Below are 20566 nucleotides of genomic sequence, written 5' to 3'. Positions count from 1 at the left end.
TGACCTCACTCATTGGTAATATCGAATTTACGAATGAGATATCTAGATGCATGAAAATTATGCCTTTATATGTGTATTCCATCCATACCCAAGGAACATAAGTTTTCGCTTTCACTTATACATATGGATCACCCAAACTTTAAGGCTCCCCGGCCAATATCAGCACAGGCAGAAGGTACGATTCCTTAGCGTTCGCTAGCTTAAACTCTACGATTTCTTGATAGTAGGTGATCATTTATTCGATAATTCGTATACGTTACCACCGGTTGCGCACGTGGAAGAACTACCCTTGCCGATCAATGCAAGGCGCGTTGTAGGATCTGTCAGGCGTAACCCTATGCACAATGGCAAAGTCCGAAATAGGTGAAGTTCACCTCCTTTGGCAGACGTTTGAATGTAGTTTTATTCGTTCGTATGTATTACACTGCAAGGGCATGTATCTGCGCCACCTATGCTATCTACTAATGCCACCAGCTGGAATCAGGATGATTGTATGACTCCCTGTACTCCGTTTGATCCGATGCTCATACAGAATGCTTGCTATGTTTAATTGCACAAAGCGTATTGAAAACGCCACCCCAAATAAGGGGCCAGTTAATATTCGTATCGTGATCTTCATCTCCGCCATCGTTTCCAAAACTTCCATCCTCGTGACCTCTCATCCGAGCTTGTCTCCCGTTTGGAGACCTGATCCCGACCCTGTATTCTCCAGAAAAATATTGGGATTCCGGAAAGAACGAATGTTACAACGATGAGCGTCTTTAGGGGTTGGGCGAAGACTGCGCGGCTTAATAAGAATAAGCTCACGCAGCAAAATATGATTGGTGTCGTGATCCAAGTTTTATATGGCCTTTCCAGATGTGGTTCTTTAACTCGCAGAATGATAAGTCCGAGGACTGTGAGGAAATAGAAGGAGTATCCTGCCACGCCGTAGAACGTCACAAGTTCTCCAAATTCGCCAACGATAACATAGACAGCCGTTAGAACACCGTTTAATGCTAAAGCATATATCGGCGTAAAGAAGAGCCCCGTGTCTTCGTCACCAATCATGTTATGCAATCGCTTAGAAAACCAATTCCTCGTCCTCATATTCGCCATTCCGGGTTCGCGAGAGCCGATACCCACACGGCTTATAACGGCTGGAACGTAACCCTCCTTGGCGGCAGCGTAAACAAGTCGACTACTTGTGAAAGTCGCCGAGTTGAGAGCACCGAAACATGAGGCGCTGACAATAAGAGCAAAAACAAGCGCGCCGATTGGACCAAATACCTTGTTGCCGAACATGACGGCGACTGTGTTGGTCGAATTGAGAACATCCAGGGGCAAGACAAGAAAGTATGAGAAGTTGGCGAGAAGATAACAGACAATCACAAGCGGCATCGCCGTGTGAATTACACGTGGGAGATCTCTTGAAGGATTCCGAAACTCGCCCACCACGTAGTTCGTCTATATTTTGGTGATCGATTAGCACTCACGAACCATCGGAAATAAGTTAGCGCCTAGCAGGCAGGAACTTACATTATCCCAACCATCAAAAGCCCAGAGCCCGGCGTATAGTGCGACAGCCCAATGGCTTCCGTCCTTGCTCGTGCCGTCAAACCAGGCATGGTTTTTCCAATCCATATTAGCTGTCCCAGATGAAGAGAATCCGGTAAGAGCTACCACAATTCCAACTATAGTAACTCCAATTAATGCGATGAACTTCAAGAACATGAGCGCATCATTCACGCGGGTCCCGAGCTTCGTCGAAACACAATTCAAAAAGGTCACCATAAATAATCCAACCAAACCCACACACTTGTTGATCCAGGGATTGACAGTCTCGGCTTCGGCTCCTATTACGGCGCGTACGAGATATTCGCCCATGATGATCGCGATGATGGCGGCACTACCGGGCTTAAGGACGAGTACCGCGACCCACGTGAAAAGAAAACCAGCCAGCTCGCCCATGATCTTAGATAAATAAGCTTGCGCGCCTCCGTTGAGAGGAATAGCGCCACCAAGTTCCGCATAGCTCGCAGCACCAGTCCAAGCGAGAAGGCCCGATATCGCCCATACTATCAATGATGCGCCAGGTGACCCGACGTTCACGTTGACTTGGCTAGGGGATGAGAAGATGCCGGAACCAATTATCAAGCCAACTATCAGACCTAGCCCATTCAGATACGTCAGGGTTTTGTGTTTTTCTAGAGAGGGGCCTCCTAGTCCGCCATGACGTTGCGCCGCCGACGTAGGTGCTCCTAGGGGAGCATATCCGGGGGCTGTGGAGGAGGAAAGTGGGAATAGGTTCGCAGCATAGTCGAAGTTGGATGTGACAGAGTATGTCCTACTATGACCTGACACATAATTAGAACGGCTTGCGAGATTATTATTGTCCAATGGATCGTCTTGTTCGATGGAGAGTTTTCGCGACGAGGATATTGATGGTCTTGAATCTGTTTCCGAATAGGTATCGGGGCCAGGATCGGAGGATGCTAACGAGGCGAGTTCGAGGGAATCTCGAGCGCCGGGGTGGAGAGCGGACGAGTATTGGGGTGGCATCGCAGCTAGCTAAAGGCTGTATCAGGATGGGTATAAGATGGAAACCTCAGCTAGTGTATATGTTTATTCGTGATTATGAAGGAACCATATCGGCCGATGAGTCGTCGCAAAACACGAAACCGCTCGAATACCTAGTAGCGCCGAAGGAGTTTGCGATATCAGAGACGTCAGACCGCAAGTCGCCAAAGCCAGTCAAACAAGGTATTAAGACAGTTAAGATAGGATGTGGGAAAATCACAGTGAATATTCAAACACTATGGATTTAATGGAAAATGTCTAAGCTGTGATGGCCGTCGTCGCACTAAGTTTTCCAAGGGAAGAAAAGTATTAAGGTTGGGTTGTTAGAAGATGGAACAATGAGGTAGCGATTGCTTGTTTCTGATCATCCACGTCCCCCACAGCTCCTTTCCCCTTATTATGGCCTAAAAGAGTTAGAATGTGGCCCGTGCAGCGAAGAAAGTTCCGATGTACCGTGGTACTAAGCCACCAAACAGGAGTTCACCTTACCCACAGCTGATTATTTTGTTCGAAGCGACTACCGACATGAACCCTTTAGATTCGGTACTTGAAAGTCCAAGGCCTGGCTGTGAGCTTTGCCATTTGTTGCTTCCTTTATTCCCATATGGATTCTTCTTCGGGTCATGGGGCAATGCCGATTACGAAGCCAATTACGTGCGTTCTGCCCTATGGCTGGACTTCCACACCGTTAAGGGAATTATGCAATCAATTCCAATTTTGTGCCACTCTCCTAAGCATCCCTTCTTGGCAATTTGACGACGCTCCTTATTTTCCGTGGGCTCAATGAGACGCCAAGCCATAGAGCTACTAGTATGCACGTTTGCTGACGCGCAAGATGACCTTTGGTAGGTAAAATGCCTCCGTTCATTATAAAAACCATATAAACACTAAATAGGCAGGCCGGGCACAAATAACAAGGATATTACTAAAGCTATCACCACAATTACCTACCTTGTATATCGACCTTTTCAGGTTACGCTTAATAATCTAGCTATCATTCGAGTAACGTAAGGCGCCCCTGGGCGCCTCGCAAACTAAATCATTACTATTCCATAGGTACTTGTCCCGATTTTATATGTGGCGTATCATCTGTGCCGAAATCTGCGCCGTACGAGAGCGGCGGGAGTAACTTGTATGATCCAGTACACTGTATGCAAGGGTATGGGTGACCAATTAGAAGATTGGATCACATGAATGATTACCTTATAGGGAATGTTATAAGCCTAGACGGCGTACTGTGTTGTAACTTGTAGTTGAAATCGAAGCTTAAAATGACTTCATCTCGAAGTCAAGGAGATTTCATACGATGTTAGATACGAATTTCCTCTTCAGCCTTTACATAATGTATACTTCTAGAATGTAATTCCCATGAGTTTGCAAGTATGCTAATTATATCATAAAAATGTAGTTGCCATACTATATTGGATTAATATGATAGGTAGCTAAGGTGTTAATCACCTTAAATTCCTTATAACTACCTACCTACTTACCTAGCGATTATTTTAATTTAGAAAATTGCTGTCTTAAGAAGAGAATTCAAATAAAAGAACCAATAATGACCAAGAATTATTTCATGTAAGTAGGTATGTAGGGAGGTAATTTATAATAAAAACTAAGTACTCATTTTGCTAATTTTCTCACTCCTATAATAAACCATATTTCCTTACTTCTTAGATTCGTACAAGTCTCCTTTTGACTGGCATACTATGCTACTTAGGAATTAGAGAGTCTAGTTACTGTTCACCTGACGTGGTGGACCAAACCCAAGATAAAGACATAAGCGGTATATTATTTTATACTTGTCTTGCTTGTATAAGTTATGCTAACACTACTATGATCTACAAGTTTTGGCCGGAACCGAGTCTCTATGGGCGGTTAGGTATATCCTACCGTCCGACGCATTAACCTATTGTCAGTTAAAGAGATAAAACAGAGTTAATACCCCTTGGAATTGGCGAAGCTTAGGTAGGCGGCTAGCCTTCTAGTTTACCTACTCACATTGATAATCTCAAATGACCACTTACCTTTAGTAACGGAGTAGTTTTATTCTTCGAAGAACATTCTTACTCTGTATAATTTATGAGATGAAGATAAAGACATAAATCTATGAAGACACGAAGACATTCAACTGGTTGTCTAGGTACATACTTTTCTGTTTTGCTACTCCAAGTTTGTGAGTTCGGCATATTTGTCCTTATATTAGGAACCGAAAGTAGAACATTGTCTCGAGAGTGTTGAAACCGCTAGTTGTTGAAGACGATCCTCATATGTACCTACTTTGTGTTGTCATGTACGTAAGTTATGTGTAAGTCACCGATAAGAAGGTGTATCATTTAGATATGCCTACAATAAATTAAGCGTTGTTATGAGTATAAGGGATTAAACAGGAGTGACAATGATCAAGATAATTGCTTGTGATAACATATCAATAGGAACTGTATAGGTAAACTTTATATACTACGTATGTAATCATCTGATGTTGGAAGGCTCATATACCGTAGGTACACATCAGGTAGGTAGGTAGTCACGATAGCGTCATGTTAAGTTGCCCATCATTCGGAGCATGTTGGTTCCTAGCCAATCGTCTCTATTTTTTCTATCATAGATGATCTATATCTCTTCTTGAGGATAAGCTAATTCTACACTCTATCAACAATTCAGAATTGAAGTAGTGTATAGGTCTGACAGCAGCAAGTCACTACGGAATGCAGCAGCATGACTCCCTTTACGCCAACTCGCATTCAATCAAACTCTCGACGCCGTTCGCGACAGTCCACTGGAAATGTGCAGTTAGCAACCTAATTCGTATTGTAATGACATAAAAGAAGCGCTGTCTTAAGGTGGAGGGCTCCTTAAGATCGAATCAGGGAGTTAAGGGGGGGTAGTAGGGAGAGAACTCACTATCTTGGTGATCTTCAAGCCGGCTTCACCCAACAAGTGACGCCAATCCTGCTCCGTTCGCTCTCTGGAGGCCAACAGCGTCATCATAAGGATGTCCAGACCAGTGGCCTCCCAAGTCGCGTTGCGCGGAGGGATAACGTTCTCGTTGATGAGCACCTTGCTGTAGCCCGGCTTCATGGCCTCCTTAACTCGCGCAAGGATCTTTAAGGCCTCGACATCAGGCCAGTCGTGAAGGACAGAGTGCATGTAATAAGCTCTGCTACCCTTGATTGGTTGCTCTTGTAAGAAGTTATGCGTCATAACTTCGATCCTGCTGTCTAGGGTGGTGATCTTGTCAAGGACAGGCTGTAGATCTTGTAGTACTAGACGGCCGGGTGCGGATGGGTACTTGTGTAGGAATTCCTGGATATCGTGGCCAATTGAACCACCGATATCGACCAGGAAAGGCGAGCTCGAGCTCTTGTCGGCTCCGTCAATCAGCCTCTCCTGGACAGGGAAGAATCCTGCATCCATCCAACTTGCCCGACCCTGGTGGTATCCGCCCATGTGAAGGTTGAAGAGATCGCCGTAAGGTTGGTTGGCTTGGAGATGCTCGAACATATTGTTCTTCGTCTTGTAGGCATATTGAAGGGCTCCGTCGGACAAGTCAGTGGGCGTCTTGTAACCATTCTGCCGGAGGTATTCGTGGAATAAGTTGTTCGCGCTGAGTAAACCACCGGACCTAACGTAGGTGTTAGTAGGGTGCGCTCTTTTGGCAGTCATAGTATTGAATACTCACAAGACAGGGTAACCAGCATAGATGATGGGAATTGTCAGGGATTTTGTGAAGTTGGTTGGCTTATACTCATCGACATCGGTCTCTTCGACGTAGCCCATTGCACCCAGGTGGCGTAGGAGTCGTGCTGCATGAATTAGCTGGGGCATTAGATGAAGACGCCTTCACCATGACGTACCGACTAGGGTTGGATCCGCTCCGACTGCCTTAGCAAGGTCCGCCGATTTCTTGCTCTTTCCACCGTCCTCGGCCATGATGTTAAATAACCCCATATCGACGCCGACCGTGAGGGCAGCCATTGTGGCCGTCTGCAAATACTATTGAGTATATCATCCCATACCATTAGTTACACGGAATATCTTACTTGTGCCCAACAGTGCTTGATCATGGTCTCACGAGGAGTCTCCAACGCCCTCACTAACTTTCTGGCAGTCTCAGCGAGTTCGAGCCTAGTTTTGTCATCTTCTGGGGAAATGGAGCTGGCTAGCTTGCTGATTTTCTCGGCGTGGGCGCCAACACTCTCATAATCACATGGCTTCAAAGCGATGCTCGGGTCCAAAGGAGCCCCCTTCAGAGTTATTCCATTTCCTTGGGCAGACATGGTGAAATGTTGTATGGATCTTCAGCAAGAATAAGTGTAGATAGGTAGACAAGACAAAGTTAGTTCAAGATAAATTAGAATGTGTCAGGGTAAGTTAGCAAGGCAGAACTCATCGACAAAGAATCTGGCAAGGGGCGAAGAAGCTTGATATTGATGAGCCAAGACACGTAGAACTAGCCCCCTGATATTCTCTAGAAGGTATTGTACAGATTCTATTAACACAAGCTTTTCCTAACATGGACGACGACCCGAGACGAAGCTGATAATGAGGATTGTCGGTGTCCCTCGATGCCCCCATAAACCGGGTAAGAGCCCCATATAGCTTTCGATAATTAACGCCACATCCGCAGTAGAGTAGGATTTTGTACCTACTGTAGGTACATAATTGGACACTTCTCTTGATGCACGAGCTACCCACCCGCAGAGGCGATAGCATGATATTCAACTATGGGGTAGCATTGCAGTCTTCGGCTTGATCTTCGGTAGCTGAGCGAGTGTATCAGTCTGACCGCGGGTAAACATGTCTTAAGTAACTGCATGTTTATCTTGAGGAGTGCACAGATATAGGTTCGGTCCGTCGTCAGTAACTGGTCCTCTATGGGAACTTCCTGGTCCTTGGGACTGTTGTTGGTGCAACAGCCAATAACGCTTGAAGTTCATTGGTCCCGGGGTTTCTATCTAACGTTTTATAATCACTACGGTTACATTTACTACGTAGTAGTAACTGCCTTGGCAGATACATACATATAACACTTATTGTAGAATACAGGCACGTTGGTTTTGTTTCCGTGAATATGATATTTCCTTAGTTCCTTGGTGACAGACGAACGTTCGGAAGGGCATCGCTAAGACGTTTGGGCTAACATTTGGTCTCCATTAACTTATGCCTGTTTTGCCATAGTCAAGCACCTTAGCTCCACGGGACGTTGTCCCGCTCGGTTCCCTAGTAGCTTTTCTAGCTTAGATCCACCATTTAACCAGCTAAGGATAATGTTAAATTTTTTGCCGAGCAATTTGACGTCGTTTTTTCGATCCTTCTTAACTTCCAAGACATTTTTCAGTTTCTGAGGAATCCACCTTTACCGCCTCGCTAAGAGCCGCTCTACTAGCGCCCACGTTGGTTAGCCGCTTTGCTATATCCCTATGGTAGTTATATCCGTATTATGTAGTCTAGAAGCATGGCTGTTAGGAGAATATGGGTCTGCGTATTTCTATGTATTCGGAACGGATGAGGTTGCGAGGATCACGTAAACAAGAACTAGGTACTACGTACGACGTACCGCGGAGTCTGTTTTACATATGCCCATTTCCAGAAGGATGCTAGCCAACCAATAGAAATCATCAACAACCATAGGGGCCTGAAGAAACAGGATAAGGAAAATACCCATAATTCATAAACCTTTTTCTAGTAAATGCTTAATAGCATGAACAATACCAGGTCACCCTAGTGTGCACCATGCGTTCACCGAGATTTTCCCCGATAGAGACAACGAGGCGAATGCGACGCATATCCATACGATTCTGGCATATCTATTCAAGAGGCTCCATAACGATACTACTGTCTGCTCTGTTATGAAATCTCGTTATAGGAATATTATTATACTTCCGTTCGCCCTTCGTCCAGATTTAGGGTGAGCTCCGTGCAAACTCGGACCACCTCAAGGCAACCTCGATGAAATGAACCGTTGAGGCTCGTGCTGTCCATGTCCAGTAAAAGGTTTGACCTTTTTTTATAATTTTGCAATTTCACTTGCCTTATGCCTCGAAGGGTCATGATGTGTAGCTTTCTCTCCTTATATGCACATGAGGCTGAAGAGTTGTGGAATTAATAATACGCTCATTTCATTCGAGTCATGAGACACGATTCCTATTGAACACTTGAATCGCCAAAGTTGATTCCTTTGTGGGGAACTAGTCTACGTACTATCGTAGATATGATCCACTACTCCGGATACTCATGATTCCTAAGATTTCCTCGAGCGCCTAGGTGGCACGTGTGGAGTGATCTATATGGGGAATTTCATTGGTACCGTGGGTGAACAAATAGGCTGTCTTGCAAACTCTTACCTTACTAACTCTTTACCATAACAACATCATCAAGAACTAACTGTAGCATGCTATTCTGATCTTCTAGTAAGTCTGACTGGTTTATCACGAATATGAACTGAACGGGGACTACTTAGAAGAACCCCTAGAAATTGCGTCACAGTTGTAAGAGAACATTACCAAAATTATATTCCATGCACGATAGCTCATCCTGGTCGCCGCTATTAGTCCATGGCTGCTTGGCTACCTAAGTGGCAAGATTGAAGATACGCGTATCCACGCCCACTAATCTTATGTCTCCAAAGTTGGGAAAAGGGGATAATATTATGAACCATATGAAAGCTTCTTTCGATAGTTCAAAGACTATATGAATTATGTTCCAAATATCAGTTTACATAAAATTACTTAGATATATCAAGACGCTTCCTCCAGCGGAAATAAGCCAGTAACAAAGGCACTGAATGTTACCTAGGATACCTATATTCGAGCTTTGCTTGTGTAACTAAGGGCCAATGCGTTTAGTACAGGGTTGTCATGTGGAAAAAAAGGAGAGAACTTGTAGCGTCATCTGTACCTTGCTTACCTAGGTGTCATAGAAGTTGGATCCCCTACGACCAGGGGCCCCAAGATCTCAAGTCTCCTACACATGTAGGTATAATACACCAAAAGCGCAGATTCGAACCTACTATGTCGATCCAACGTTTGAGAAGCATACCTTTCTTGGGACTAAAACCACAAAACCACCAGATTCTCCACCCTTACCTAGTCGCGAAGCACTCTCAGACTCTCCCCTTTTAGAAAGCTCGCTACAGCAAAGCATATGTAACCCCCCTGCAAAAAAGGTTTATAGGATATATACATAGTAAGGAAAACTCTCTTTTCTCGTCAGAACCTAGCGGTGTATAAGAATGCAGAGAAAGCCCCGCTTCTTCGCATCTTGTCTCTGATGTGAATCCACCGCGAGCATCGCCTGATTAATCTTTATTCCGTATTTTCGTTCAGGTTCAAGTCAACATGAGCTCGACGGCAGCGACGGGTGAGACCAAGGGTCCCACCATCATCGTCGTCAACTGTATTGTCACCGCCATCAGCACGGCTTTCGTCTTCGCCAGGTTATACGTTCGTGTGGGGATGATGAAAAAGTTCAAACTCGACGATGCTCTGATTTCATTCTCATTAGTGAGTTCGCACAGCAAAAATCGGGTTGTTTATTCCGGCTTACCAAGTTTTAACTCAGATTCTCGGATGGATGGTCGTCGCCTTCTCCATCGTTTCGGTGAAATCTGGAAATGGACAACACATATCGACGCTGACTCCGGAACAAGTCTCCGGAGCTGTGTTATATACAATGGTGGGCTTCGTTCCAGGTGTTCTGTCTTTCAGCGTTCCTAAACTGGCCGCCATCTACCTCCTCACGGGACTTTTGGAACCTTCAAAATGGCACCGACGATTCTTGTGGACCATAGGCGTTGCATGCGTGATCTTTCTACTGGGTTGTGTCGCAATCCTCTTTGGACAATGCACACCTTCTCGAGCCCAATGGGATTTGAGTATTACCCAAAAGACTTGCATTAGCCCCTGGGTTTTAGTCAACTACTCCGAATTCGCGGGAGCCTTTTCCGGATTTGTCGACTTGTACTTGGCTGCATGGCCGGCTACTGTGCTATTTTCATTGCAAATGAACATGAGAAAGAAGATAGCGCTGTGCTTTGCTCTTGGGTTAGGTTCAGTGTAAGTCTTCATGAATACTTCCAAAAAGTTGGGAATAGCGTTGGCTAATTACCTATGTATTAGGGCCTGCGTTGTAGCCATCTACAAGACAACTCGAATTCCTGGGCTAGCGGATCCAGATTTTACATGTTTGTTATGTCCTTAACCCTCCTTACCAGACGCCCAGCTAATCCATATAGGGGCTACATCTGACTTAACAATCTGGACTTGGTAAGCTCTTTGCATTTCGTTTATATAATTCACCGTCCTAATATCATGCAGTGTCGAAGGAGCCTCTGTTATCATTGCCACCTGCATTCCGATCCTACGGCCATTGATGGAAGCGATATTTGGACGACGTGTCATGGGCAGCACAGGAGATCGCCAAGGCTACAAGAACTACGGAACATCCAAAAGCAACACCCGAGATGAGCTCGAGATGAACTCGCGTCGACGGAAGGTCAAGGGCCCATACGACTTAGAAACGAATATCGAACTCGGCAAAGATAGTAGTCAAGACGATATCTTGCAAAAGGACGGCCATGATCAGAAGCTAGGAGCGGCAGATGGCATTGTACGCACTCAGTCCGTGACAATCTTATACGGAGAAGGAGAGAGGACTAATGAAGCCCCTCTGGCGAAATACGAAAATTGGAAATAAATGAGTGCGCTGGATTCGCGTTTGTTGTATAGATATTGTCGGACTGTATGTTGACGCTGGACAGGTTCGCATCGTAGTCATACTCATAATTATTCAGTCTTGCTGGAAACATAGCGTTGGTTGTATTGTATATTAGGTCGCGAAGGAATATTGGGTTAAAAAGGAGTGTAAAAAATGTCACAAAATTTATGTAAATATACCTACCTCTTACCTACGGAATCAGCCTACATCTAGGTTACTTCACATTCGTCCCAAACCGGGGAATAATCCTATGTATGTCTCATTTTCAAGCGGCACTTGCACTTTCTTCCAAGTTGAAATAGTACCTATGTTAGGGCTGTAAATACTTGATTAGGTACCTATCAAATATTACTACAGAGAGGCACACTCCTACATGCCCAGTGTTGACACCATTTTTTTAACAACTTATCGTCAGCCCCTAAGTACCTATATGTAACATAATCTCCGTACTATAGGCACATATTGCCTCCTTAACATGCATCAACAACAAGAGTAACAAGCTTTTCATATCCAAATTCTCCTAGCCCGCCTGTCATACCGTTCGCTAAGGATTTAGTTCCGAAAGCGAGCTCTCTCGGGAACATAGTTACTTCCTAGTCTAACACACTAATAGTACTTTGCAGTTACTGTACGTGTTTACCAATAATTTCCTATATCGCTGAATACTTGGGTAGGTACGCAGCGGCTTAGCATCTTCGAGTATGATACCCCTTTAACTAGCAGCTGTCCACAGCAAGGAGTTACGAGGCAAAATCTCAGTTCAAGGTACTACTAGTACAAATGATGCAAGGCGAGATAGTACGTACTGCCAACGCTCTCCAGGGCCATTGGGTTTGCTGGGTCCGGTCCACTAAGTCATGTCAAGTTATATTTTATCTCCTAATCCCTGGCTTGGGACGACCGCCAGTTAGAGAGATATAGCGCGGCTCGCTTACCGATAGCTCTTCGATGTGTACTAAGTTTCATCGTTAGCAATACTACCTCCACGTTCAATCGGGAAGTGGTATGCACTGCACGCGAACCCAATTCGATCTTGCAAGGGAGCATTTCACACTTCACTAGTTGGCCCACATATTGCGAATGCTGGGATGCATATAAAGTTCTTTGGGTGACCTTGCTGCTTGGATACGCTACTGGTAGATAAACTAGTGGGTTGATCTCTTTAGCATCTCTCCATATAACTGTCTCTAGCAAATCAAAGCAAATAATTGCGTACCGTACCTGCGTACTCAGCGAAATCCAAGCTTGGACCTGATCACCCATCTGATAAAACTGATTGGAAGAGAACCCCCGGGTTGGCCCCTGAATCTTTCTTTTGAGTTCTGACTATTACCAAACTGTGCCGCAAAGCGGCAAGGAATTTGATCATCCAAAGTTCTAGGTCTTTAGTGAATATTATTTATATAACAAGCTCAACGTCAGGTTATCAGGTTAAATGGGGGTTTATGTGGGTCGGGATAGCCTCAAATTATTTGATACCCACCCGAACTCCCAGAAACTGGCTCAACCAAAACACGGGTTGTCTCGATGTGGTTATATCAGCGAGATCAATCATATCTCGAGTCAAGAGCAGATTGAATCGCTTTGATACATACGTACCTAGTCGAGAAAATCAGCGGAGCTCGTCAACCCATGGAGTCGGGACCGAACCTGCCACCCTGCGAACCTGGCTGCCTGGGAGCCACCTGATGTGGCGCCAGCAGCTGGAGTCGGCCCACACGTTCCGTACGACGTCCGTTGCATGCCAGCCATGCCAATCTGAATGGCTGAGCTAATGCGTACACAACCATGGGCAAGACCTCAGCGGCCAAGGAGGCCCGCGGCTGGTGGACGCGTAATGAAGCTGAATATTCATGCGGGTTACATTTCTGCCGATCCTGATTCACAGGAGTTCTCGGCGGCTGAGCGGATCCTTTCACGCGCAAGATGGGATGCGACCTTCTAAGCCCGTCGGAGAAAACCCTATTGGGCCGCCCATCCCTCGGTATTCCTCTTAGTATGTATAATAAGAATTCCCGTCAAAGTAGGTCTCACCGGTAACGACGGCACATCCATATACATATTAATGTAAATCTCTTATCAATTCTCATATACATTTTCAAAACTATTGCCTGCTTAAAGCTTTGCTAGTAGATTATATACCTAATTGCCTATGCTTGACCGCAAGTGTCCGGTCAGCTTCGGAACAGCCCATCCGGCGCTTTTCCCTATTTCACCAAGTTGACGCGGCTTTCCCGATTGTTCAAAATGACAAGGGGCCCGACTCACGGCCGGTAGACAGTGTCTGACCGCGGTGGAGCATGCAGCGTAGAACCAATGAAAGGAGACGAGGCGATGAAGAAGAGTTCTCTTGCATATGTACCTATTCTATCTGCTATCTTCGCCGTCTCAGATAAGTTAAACATGGATGGTGATGATGGAGACATTCGTAAACAGAAATATAACGCCGAGCCCTGCACGAATTATGTTTGCAAACATTTCCCTTAATCGCGACGCTTATTTCCGGGCATTCTTGCGTCTTTAGGGGCTGTGATCTATCACATCAGCAGATGATCTGATTGTGTTTACTCTTCGTAGGTATTCAACCCTCTAGACAGGTACTGAAAAGGGGTTGGTCGGCATGTGACGATACGGCCTAAAGGAAATAAGAGCTAAAAAAGGGGTAAACCAAAAGTGAAGCAGGTGTTCACGATAGCATTCGCAGTTACAGCGAATTAAAAGGACAAGAAAACTGAAGGATATTTCTAGCCGATGCTGAGGTATCAGAGATATGTGGGCTATCTACCTAATGGCGAATTTCGGATATTATTTGCTTCAGCTACGGCCTTCGGACACCAAGATTTCGCGTAGATTATCTTGGGTGCTTGCAGTAGCCCACGGGAGGAATCTAATACCCCGAGGGACTAGAAGTATTACTGTTCTATGAAGTTCTGATAAACCAATGTCTTGGATACATAAGCGCTAAGTGATGCCGTATTGTGCTCGTACTTCGAATATTCTCGCCATTCTCTTTGTCTTGACGCATCATGAATTACTCGAGACAAAGGGCCTCTACCTGATCCTTTTAACCCAAATTTCTCAGTTCTTAGTTCGCACTCGAACAATAACATTGTCGCTCGAAGTTTCCAAGGAGCTGATTAATATTGTTCGAATCAGAAATAGGTATATATGTACTGACTGAGACAACTCCACGATGAAGATAGGTAATCGATTGCCCAAATACAATAACGAAAATGTCTGCCTTTAGTAACAACTTGGAATCTACGCCCGAAGAACACTCGACGACGCCATGCACGGCGAACCTGAGTCACATCCTCGGCCGCGAAATCGCATTCGAAAAACAGCCTCGACGCATCCAGAAGATGATACTTGAGACAGCTGCCATTGAAGGTCAGCTTACCGAGCTATTCCAGAAAGCTAAGAATTGTAACTCGGCTCTGGCTTGCGGGTTGACTGTTGACTACCTACATCTCTTTAAGGAATATAATTCCATAGTACATGATATTGACGATGCGTTTCGGGAAATGAATGATTTGAGTGCGCCGCCAGAACTGCTGGTACGTTGGGCTATTATGGTTTACAAGACAACGGAGCGTATGATACCTGCTGTTCAACTGCTTGCTAATGTTCAGGTTGATGCGCAAGACCCCGAGCAAACACGTAGAGACATTGACGAGGCCGTTAAAGCGATATTCATTGCCTACGAACCTATGGACAAAGTTGAAGAAGAGATCACAGATGCCTGCCCTCTCCAACCTTCCGAACTAGCTAATTTGGCTCAAATGACTCGGATTGTCAAGAGGCCTATTTCTACACAATCTTCAGAGAGTGATGAATCCGACGACGAATCCGAGGATAGTAGAGACGTGTTTAGCGATGAATTCGACGAGGATCTGGACTTTCCAAGAGACAGTGAAGGGTATATCAACTTAGACGAGTACAAGTTTTCAACAGATGGTGGACGTATCATTTTAGAGGAACTAAAAGCCCAAAAACCCACGTAAAAGCCAGGCGCTAATATACGTGGAATGGCAAGAGAATATTTCGTGTTAATGGAATATTAACATCATACTATGCCTAAGTAGAATGGTAAAACTTCCCATTCCTCAACCGCTAAATTAAAATATACAGCACATACCTAGATCCTATTCTTAAGTAAGCATTCCACCTAGAATTTAGAACACAATGTAAATGTAGTGCAAGAACTTTAGCCAGTGTTTATTTCTGTCGAAGTGAAGTCTTTCTGTCTGTCACAACGTACCTACATACCTAGGTAATCAACCGTCGTTAGCAGAATAATGTCGAATAGATCTTATGGTGTATTCGAGTTCAGGTGTCTAGATGTTTCTTCCCTTTGGATAATTTTTCCCTTTTACTATATGTACCTATGTACGTACATAATTACCAGAGAAAAGGGGGGTAGATATGACTAAGCAAGCTCAATTTACTTTTATCTCTTATCGATAAGGACCGAGCTGCTAATGTAATAGCGGCGTCTTTCCGATTGAGTTTATTTCCAGAAATTGAATCCAAAATATGAACATATTGTACGCTTTGCTTGGAGAAATAACCTGCAAAGCCTACAACGCATGCGCTTCTTGGCTTAGTACGCTCATTCTGTAGCGACAATGCGAGTAGCCCGATGCATTCTGTCGCAAGGAAGATCGCGGGTCAACCAAGACCGCAATTGAGGTTCGTCAACCTCTGGTCTGCGCGTCCTCGAGCCTCCCTTCTCCGGCGATCATATGCTACTACGAAGCTCGATTTGCCTGCATTAGACCGAAAATGGCGTCGTCCAATCCCAAAGAGGAGCGAGGGCTCTAAACAAGTTGAGGATTTCAAACAGGAATCCAACGATCGCATGTATATCCTCTCCATGTTCCCGTACCCGTCTGGCAACCTCCACCTAGGACATCTTCGAGTATATACTATTGCCGATGTGATAGCTCGATTCTGCAGACTACAAGGCCATGACGTGCTGCTACCCATGGGCTGGGACGCCTTTGGGTTGCCTGCTGAGAATGCGGCAATTGAACATGGCATTGATCCGGCTGTCTGGACGAGGGACAACATCACTCGAATGAAAGAACAACTTGAGTGTATGAATGGGAGCTTCGATTGGTCGCGGGTTTGTGCATATATGCCATTGAAAGAATAGAGAAACATGTGTTAATTGCCATGTAGGAATTCGCAACATGTGATCCAGAATTCTACAAGCACACTCAGAAGATATTCCTCCTTCTTTATAAGCATGGTCTCGTAAGCCAGAAGAAGGCTACTGTAAACTGGGATCCTATAGACATGACTGTGTTAGCAAACGAACAGGTCGATTCTGAAGGCCGCTCGTGGAGGTCGGGCGCGAAGATTGTCCAGCGCAAGCTTGAGCAGTGGTTCTTCCACATAACCAAGTACCAAGAATCGCTTTTGGAAGACCTCGAGAAGCTGAGTAAAGACGAGGCTTGGCCCGAGAGAGTCTTAACCATGCAAAAGAATTGGCTTGGACGTACCGAAGGTGCTTACTATGAATTCGCCTACACTGAGAACGACGAGACGAAGAAGCACTCGCTGAAGATATATACGACGAGGCCGGAAACTATATATGCGGCTCAATTTATCGCCCTCTCGCCCAAGTCATCCATAGTGCAACGGTTAGCGCAAGACGATACAGAGCTCCGGGAGTTTTTAGAACGCATAAAGGACCTCCCCCCAGATAGTACAGAGGGTTACCGGATACCGCAGCTGAAGGCGATTAGTCCGCTTGCCTTTTCGATGCAGATGCCGGAACAGCATGTTCTTCATCTTCCCATCTTTGTCGCTCCGTATGTCCGAGGAGATTACAAGACCGGCGCAATTATGGGAGTCCCGGCTCACGATGCGAGGGACTTTGCATTCTGGCGAAGACACTGTCCCGAGATACCTCTCGAATATGCCGTTTCACCGGAACCTGATGGATCTACCGGACACCTCAAGAATGGCCCTTATCTAGAGCCTGGATATTGCACCCGTCTGACTGGTTCTTATTCCACGATGCCCTCTAGTGACGCTGCGAGGGAAATCATTGACCAGATCAAGGATGCGTCAAACCTCGCACAGAGCAGCACGAAATGGAGAATACGAGACTGGTTAATTAGCAGGCAGAGGTACTGGGGGACCCCAATCCCAATCATCCACTGTTCTACCTGTGGGCCCCAACCCGTCCCAGATGATCAATTACCTATCACCCTACCTAAAGTAGATGCCCATTGGGAAGATGGTAGAGCCGGAAACCCTCTAGAAACTGCGACGGACTGGGTCAACACGTCTTGTCCCAAATGTCATGGTCCTGCTAAGAGGGACACTGACACGATGGATACTTTCGTAGATTCTAGCTGGTATTACATGAGATTCCCAGATCCTCACAACTCAGAAGCCCCTATCTCTAAAGACCTGGCAAAAAGCTTCCTACCGGTTGATCTCTATGTTGGCGGAGTCGAGCACGCCATTCTCCACCTCCTCTACGCTAGATTCATATACAAGGCTGTCGTAGACCTACTTGGACTGCCGGTAGATCCTTTGCGAGAACCGTTCAGGCGACTCATCACACAAGGGATGGTGCATGGAAAGACGTACTCAGACCCCGATAGTGGGCGCTTTTTGAAACCGGACGAAGTCGATCTCTCAGATCTCTCCGAGCCGAAAGTTATGGTATCAGGGAAAACTGCAGCGGTCTCGTTTGAAAAAATGTCAAAGTCGAAACACAACGGTGTGGACCCGACCACTTTTATTGCCAAATATGGATCCGACGCCACAAGAGCTCACATCCTATTCCAGGCACCCGTTGGGGAGGTCTTGAATTGGGACGAAGATAAGATTTTGGGTGTTACCCGTTGGCTGCGCCGAGTCTTCGAATTTATCCAGAATATTCCAAAACCGGGAAACACGCAAGATGCCGTATTTAACGGTGAGGTACATTTCCAGAGACTTGCGGAGTCACAGAAAGTGGATGAAAAGGAGGTTTCACAGAGAGCTGCAGATGCGGAAGTGTGGCGCGCGACACAGAACACCATCATCTCCGTCACCAATGCCATAGAAAAGGTTTACTCGATGAATACTACGGTGTCAAGTCTGATGGAGCTTACCAACCTCCTCATCAAAAATCAAGAGGCCTCCGACGTGATCAAGCGCGAGGCCTCACTGTTACTCTTACGAATGATGGCGCCCATCACGCCGGCCTTTGCCGAGGAGTGCTGGAGCATCCTAAAGCCCGGTAACGGCAGCATATTCACCGATTCCTGGCCCATACCAGACAACTCGCTACAGCATCTAGGTCCAAGTCGCATAAATTGTGCCGTCCAGGTCAATGGAAAGCTGCGCTGCGTAGTAGAGATCCCGACGAAGCCCGCGGAGATAGCGGACGGGAGCGACGAGTTCCTTGAGTGGGTTCGGAGCGAGATTCTTAGGTCGGAAGAGGCAAGACAGAAATTGGTTGGCGATAACGATATCACGAAGGCGAAGAAGGTGTTCCCTGTGAAGGGCGGCGCGGTCGTGAATTATGTGATTCCGAAACAAAAGTAAGGTAGAGTAGAAGCTGGTTAAAAGGGGTGCTGTATACCTATACAGGGATGTAGGTAGATACGAAAAGATACCCGGCTCAGTGCTTAAATCCATTTACAGACGTGTAATACTAGAGTCTACAAATGTCCTTTGCAGACGGCACCTGCTCTATAATCTACCTAAATACGTCGAGCGAAGGGGGGGTTCGAAAAGGGGGCGTAAGATTTAGCGTCAGCCAATGAATAAGCTTGCTTTCAGAAAGTGGGTCCAGTCGCAGAGCTTTCCAAGCAGATTCAAATCTTCAAAATTGCCCTCCTACATCCAAAATCAACATTCCGCAAGAAACCATCATATCCGGGATCCAGGCGTCAGTAATCCGATCCAATCCGGAGTCGAGCCGGGCGAATGCCACGCCTACCGCCGTCCCTCCTCCGGCGCGCGCACCGCACCTCGCCACACCTCGCCGCGCTGCTCCCCGCCTGCAGGACCCTGGCCTCGGCGCGCAACGAGCTGCGCTGGATTCGCGAGCACGTGGCTAACACGCTGCCTTCGTCTCCACATGGCCGTGAAGCCCGACTCGTCGGCCTGGCCAATGCGCGTAAGCGGGAGTCGCTGTTGCTAACCGATCTCTGTCGGAAGAGAGGGCGGGGGTATCCGCTGCAGTACGTCTTAGGCACGCAGCCGTTCGGCGATCTGGAGATCAAGTGTCGGCCCGGCGTGCTGATACCCCGGCCCGAGACCGAGGCCTGGGTTACGCGGCTCGCGGAGGTTGTGCGCGCGAGCGGGGATGGGTATGGGGTTGCGGGTAGAGGGGATGATGAGGGCCCGAGGGTTCTGGATCTGTGTACGGGGTCCGGATGCGTTGCGCTGCTGCTGTACTCGCTTTTGCACCGGCGATTCCCCGGGATGGGTGTTCGAGGTGTTGATGTTGAGCCCAAAGCTATTGCGCTGGCGAGGGAGAATTGGGCGTTTAATGTGCGGCTTGGGGTGCTGCCGAGAGGGGAGCGGGATGTCGCGTTTGAAGAAGCGGATATTTTCTCTGCGGAGTGGATGTCGTCGTTGCGTCTTTCGCGGGATGGAGATGAGGTAGAGGGAGGGGAGCGGGTGGATATACTGGTTGCTAACCCGCCGTATATCTCTTCTCGAGGATTCAATCGCGACACGGAGCGTTCGGTGCGCAGGTACGAGCCCAAGCTCGCTTTAGTACCTACTCCGCCAACAAGCCTTCAGTTACCAATGGGATGTCAGCCGGAAGATGTCTTTTACACCAGGATACTAGATGTGGCAAAACTGCTCCAGCCGCGGTTCACCGTCCTTGAAGTTGGCGACTTGGCCCAAGGGCTTCGTGTGGTGAAGATGACGCGTAGCCGGTTCGATGGTGTTGAGATCGAGGTCTGGAGAGATTGGCCTGACATGAAACCCGACGAGAACGAGCCAGATAGCGTTAAGGTTGACGGCGTGGAGGTGCCGGTTAGAGGAAGTGGCCATGGTAGGGCTGTGTTCATACGCCGCACTTTTTGAACTTCTATACCGGCCCCTTACGCTTCACATCTACAGCCGAGTCCTCCAGAGTTAAGACTTATTTTATACATCAGCCCGAATGGATTATAGTCTCCGCCGCATAAAAATCCTCTGTCCATTCAGGGATTCCATAGAGGAGTTCATACGATGACCGCCAACCTAATGCAATATCTACAGCGAATATTATGTAACCACCTATATATATACCACCATTCCAACATACCAAATTACCGATGTT

At 46.6% G+C, this 20566-nt stretch overlaps 6 protein-coding genes across 6 annotated transcripts; 4 read left to right on the top strand and 2 right to left on the bottom strand.

Annotated features, from left to right (window-relative positions):
* Positions 1–387: 387 nt before the first annotated feature.
* Positions 388–2900, bottom strand: F4807DRAFT_404241 (amino acid permease-domain-containing protein). Its single transcript, XM_047996091.1, has 2 exons — positions 1519–2900; positions 388–1446 (listed from the first exon to the last, which is right to left on the bottom strand). Exons 1-2 carry the CDS (start codon positions 2539–2541, stop codon positions 616–618), a joined length of 1854 nt encoding a protein of 617 aa, XP_047859201.1. The 5' UTR covers positions 2542–2900; the 3' UTR covers positions 388–615.
* Positions 2901–5284: 2384 nt separating this feature from the next.
* F4807DRAFT_455134 (S-adenosyl-L-methionine-dependent methyltransferase) lies at positions 5285–6836 on the bottom strand (the record flags this gene model as incomplete). The annotated part of the gene is made up of 5 exons (XM_048000664.1): positions 5285–5335; positions 5461–6181; positions 6239–6362; positions 6414–6543; positions 6600–6836. 5 exons carry the CDS (start codon positions 6834–6836, stop codon positions 5285–5287), a joined length of 1263 nt encoding a protein of 420 aa, XP_047859200.1.
* Positions 6837–9896: 3060 nt separating this feature from the next.
* On the top strand, positions 9897–11253 carry F4807DRAFT_455133 (uncharacterized protein; the record flags this gene model as incomplete). Its single annotated transcript, XM_048000663.1, has 5 exons — positions 9897–10061; positions 10120–10613; positions 10677–10741; positions 10793–10823; positions 10875–11253. The coding sequence occupies 5 exons, from the start codon at positions 9897–9899 to the stop codon at positions 11251–11253; spliced, it is 1134 nt and encodes a 377-aa protein (XP_047859199.1).
* Positions 11254–14201: 2948 nt separating this feature from the next.
* On the top strand, positions 14202–15618 carry F4807DRAFT_404215 (uncharacterized protein). The gene has a single exon (XM_047996090.1). The coding sequence runs from the start codon at positions 14508–14510 to the stop codon at positions 15276–15278; it is 771 nt and encodes a 256-aa protein (XP_047859198.1). The 5' UTR covers positions 14202–14507; the 3' UTR covers positions 15279–15618.
* A 123-nt stretch (positions 15619–15741) lies between these two features.
* F4807DRAFT_5522 (leucyl-tRNA synthetase) lies at positions 15742–19117 on the top strand. Its single transcript, XM_048003199.1, has 2 exons — positions 15742–16402; positions 16459–19117. The coding sequence occupies exons 1-2, from the start codon at positions 15917–15919 to the stop codon at positions 18826–18828; spliced, it is 2856 nt and encodes a 951-aa protein (XP_047859197.1). The 5' UTR covers positions 15742–15916; the 3' UTR covers positions 18829–19117.
* Position 19118: 1 nt separating this feature from the next.
* F4807DRAFT_5519 (S-adenosyl-L-methionine-dependent methyltransferase) lies at positions 19119–20549 on the top strand. The gene has a single exon (XM_048003197.1). The coding sequence runs from the start codon at positions 19213–19215 to the stop codon at positions 20326–20328; it is 1116 nt and encodes a 371-aa protein (XP_047859196.1). The 5' UTR covers positions 19119–19212; the 3' UTR covers positions 20329–20549.
* The last annotated feature ends 17 nt before the right edge of the window (positions 20550–20566 follow it).

This window comes from Annulohypoxylon truncatum, assembly GCF_022578515.1.
Source record: "Annulohypoxylon truncatum strain CBS 140777 unplaced genomic scaffold F4807scaffold_1, whole genome shotgun sequence".
In the NCBI taxonomy this organism is placed as follows: Eukaryota; Fungi; Ascomycota; class Sordariomycetes; order Xylariales; family Hypoxylaceae; genus Annulohypoxylon; species Annulohypoxylon truncatum.
Note: the sequence above shows the minus strand (reverse complement) of the source record. Positions and strands in the feature narration are given on the sequence as shown.